The sequence below is a fragment of the Camelina sativa genome, chromosome 9 (assembly GCF_000633955.1).
Source record: "Camelina sativa cultivar DH55 chromosome 9, Cs, whole genome shotgun sequence".
NCBI classification, from domain to species: Eukaryota; Viridiplantae; Streptophyta; class Magnoliopsida; order Brassicales; family Brassicaceae; genus Camelina; species Camelina sativa.
Genome location: NC_025693.1, coordinates 33,269,818 through 33,272,729, shown reverse-complemented (window position 1 = coordinate 33,272,729; position 2,912 = coordinate 33,269,818). Strand labels below are relative to the sequence as shown.

Below are 2,912 nucleotides of genomic sequence, written 5' to 3'. Positions count from 1 at the left end.
AAATAAATAAATAATTATTGGGTTTAGGGTTCTAAAGATTGTGAAGTCATTTTCTGGTCTCTTTCTCAGGTACCCAAGCGATGCTGATAAGCACCTCTTAGCACGACAGACTGGTTTATCCAGAAATCAGGTCAGCCTTTATCTGTATAGATACATGCATGCATGTATGTACATATATATATATATATATTTTAATACTGATCATATACAAGAACCCTTTTGATTATTCATTTACATGTTGCAACTAATTCACAATTTACCATGTATATCAATCATTTCATCATGCAAAATCTGACATGAGTGGCCTCATGTTTATTTCTCTTGCATGGATTTTGAATATGATGAAATCATTTTTTCTTGGGTTTCGTTATTTTACATTTAATACATCATACGCACACACACACAAGTATACAAAACATAGGAGAGAGAGAGAGACGTAAATACTCAGCACAAAGACAGTACTAGTATTTCTCAAGTACATGAAAGTTTGAAGCTTTCATTTCACAGTCTTGTACATATATATTAACTATTATGTACATCCCAAATTTAATACACTTGGCTTGATCTATCCATTATAGTTCATCATACTTTCAAATTGTGTTTTGACATTCTTTCTGATTTAAAATGAGTGTCGTTTTAAAATGTTAATCTTATAAAATACATTAATCAAAAGAAGTAAAAAATACCAAAAGTTAAAATTTTTGCATGGATATAATGACAAATTTGATATGTATATTATTTTTATTAGATGTTACATAACTTGCACTCCATTCTTATCATTTTAATTAAGTGAAGTTTTAATCAACAAATTTGTATTTTAATTTTATTAATTAAGTGATATTTTTCATTTTTAAATTAACAATCCTAATTATCTTTATGGTAAATGAATGTTCTTATGTAACTTTCTTTTATATGTGGTGTACTTGCAAACATTATCTTATTATTAGAAAGGAATGAGTATTATTTTCTTTCACATATCCATAATAATTTTGTTTTTCTCAAAAATTCTATTTAATTAAACTTGTTAATTTAAATTTAAAGTGAAAAAGTTGATTAATTTTTTTTCAATTTTCAGGTATCAAACTGGTTCATAAATGCTAGGGTTCGTCTATGGAAACCAATGGTTGAAGAAATGTATCAACAAGAAGCAAAAGAAAGAGAAGAAGAAGCGGAAGAAAATGAAAATCAACAACAAAGAAGACAGCAACAAACAAACAACAACGACACGAAACCCAACAACAATGAAAACAACTTCACTGTCATAACCGCACAAACTCCAACGACGATGACATCGACACATCACGATAGCGACTCTTCATTCCTCCTCCCTTCCGTCGCCGCCGCTTCTCACGGCGGCTCAGACGCCTTCACCGTCACCACGTGTCAGCAAGACGTCAGTGACTTCCACGTCGACGATGGTGTGAACGTCATAAGATTCGGCACCAAACAGCCTGGTGACGTGTCACTTACGCTTGGTCTACGCCACTCTGGCAATATTCCTGATAAGAACACTTCTTTCTCCGTTAGAGACTTTGGAGATTTTTAGTCTTCGTCGTTTCTCAAATTTATTAATCCAAATTTTTATTATAGTGAATATTTTTTTTGGTTTATCTATATATGTTTTTAGTCTCTTCACATACTTTTAAACTTCTTTTCATTTTTTTTTCTGTCTTTTCTGTCGTAAGAAGAAGAGAGATACATATACCAAGTATTATCCTAGCTAGCCATCAAAGTTATACTATATTTATTGGATTCTTCCATTTGGTTTTACTAATAAACGATAACAGTCGTAGGAAAGTGCCAATGTTCCATTTAAGTCAAATCACCTTGCTTGTTTAATCAATTTAATCATCTCAACGAATCCCTACTTACTACAACTATGTACTCCTTAATTTAGTAATGGCAACAAAATATATTTGGTGCACTATCGACGTATTAACAATTGCATTATTTTTATATTTATATTTAAGTAGTTTAAACTTTAAAACGTGACATCTTGTTTAAATAGAAACAATAATATTGTTTGATGAAGATATTTCTGAGTTCTTTTTTTTTTCTCTAACAAAAAAAAATTTCCCTAGAACTCCAAAGATTTGGTTACATGTCATATTGGGGCTATCTCAATCGAGACAGAGACGTTTTGTTTCCACAAAGGGGCATTTAAGCTCATTGCCATGGTGCTACACATTGCTTTTTTTATAGAAAAAAATTATGAAATAGGGACTTGTTACTTAATTTATTTCTAAAAGGGTTCCCTTAAAAGTTACTTCAATAATTTTTGTAAACAAGAACATCTACGTGTCACCTAATTCTAAATATATAATGAATTTCTGCAAATGAGACGTTAAAATTTGGTGTTCTAGTGTATATATAGTTTCTTTAAGTCTCACCTTTAGTTAATTATAATCACACAAATATACACATGTTTTACCCTTAATCTTGTTTGTTTTTCCTCACTCTTAAAAAGTAGTAAATGAAAATGACAACAAGACAACAATTACACTTGAACTGTTGGATATATAGTAATGATGTAGTGACATAATTTTCGTCTTAAACTATTCCGTTTTGTGTTTTAATGACTAAACAAAGATAATGTATATCAAGTTAAAATATTTTATCAAAAAAAAAAGGTAATGATTTTATAAAAATATTTGCATATAAAGTTAGAATTAAAACTGAACATCATTTCTTTCGCAGCTGTTGCACATGTTGCCATTAGAAGCCTAAATACATTTATTCCTATTTTAGTGGTCCAATTTTTAACCCTTCTTGTCTGACCACTGTCCAATATCTACCATACTCTTATAAAAGAATATTATTTAAAATGGAAATTTTCATATACTGATTTATGATTTAATTCATTATTATTTTTTTGGCTGGTACACAAAAATACAATATAACAATTTATTTTG

At 29.7% G+C, this 2,912-nt stretch overlaps 1 protein-coding gene across 3 annotated transcripts in view; it reads left to right on the top strand.

The window, feature by feature from the left end:
- Nucleotides 1-1,743, top strand: part of LOC104713815 (BEL1-like homeodomain protein 4) — a 7,421-nt gene extending 5,678 nt beyond the window's left edge. For 2 of the 3 annotated variants that reach the window (XM_010431027.2, XM_019229566.1), the window contains one exon: nucleotides 1,076-1,743. In XM_010431027.2, coding sequence (XP_010429329.1) covers nucleotides 1,076-1,546 — 471 coding nt within the window. In that variant the 3' untranslated portion in view covers nucleotides 1,547-1,743. Of the gene's footprint in view, nucleotides 1-130; nucleotides 589-1,075 lie in introns of those variants that run through there. The other variant, XM_010431026.2, reaches the window with a different exon arrangement.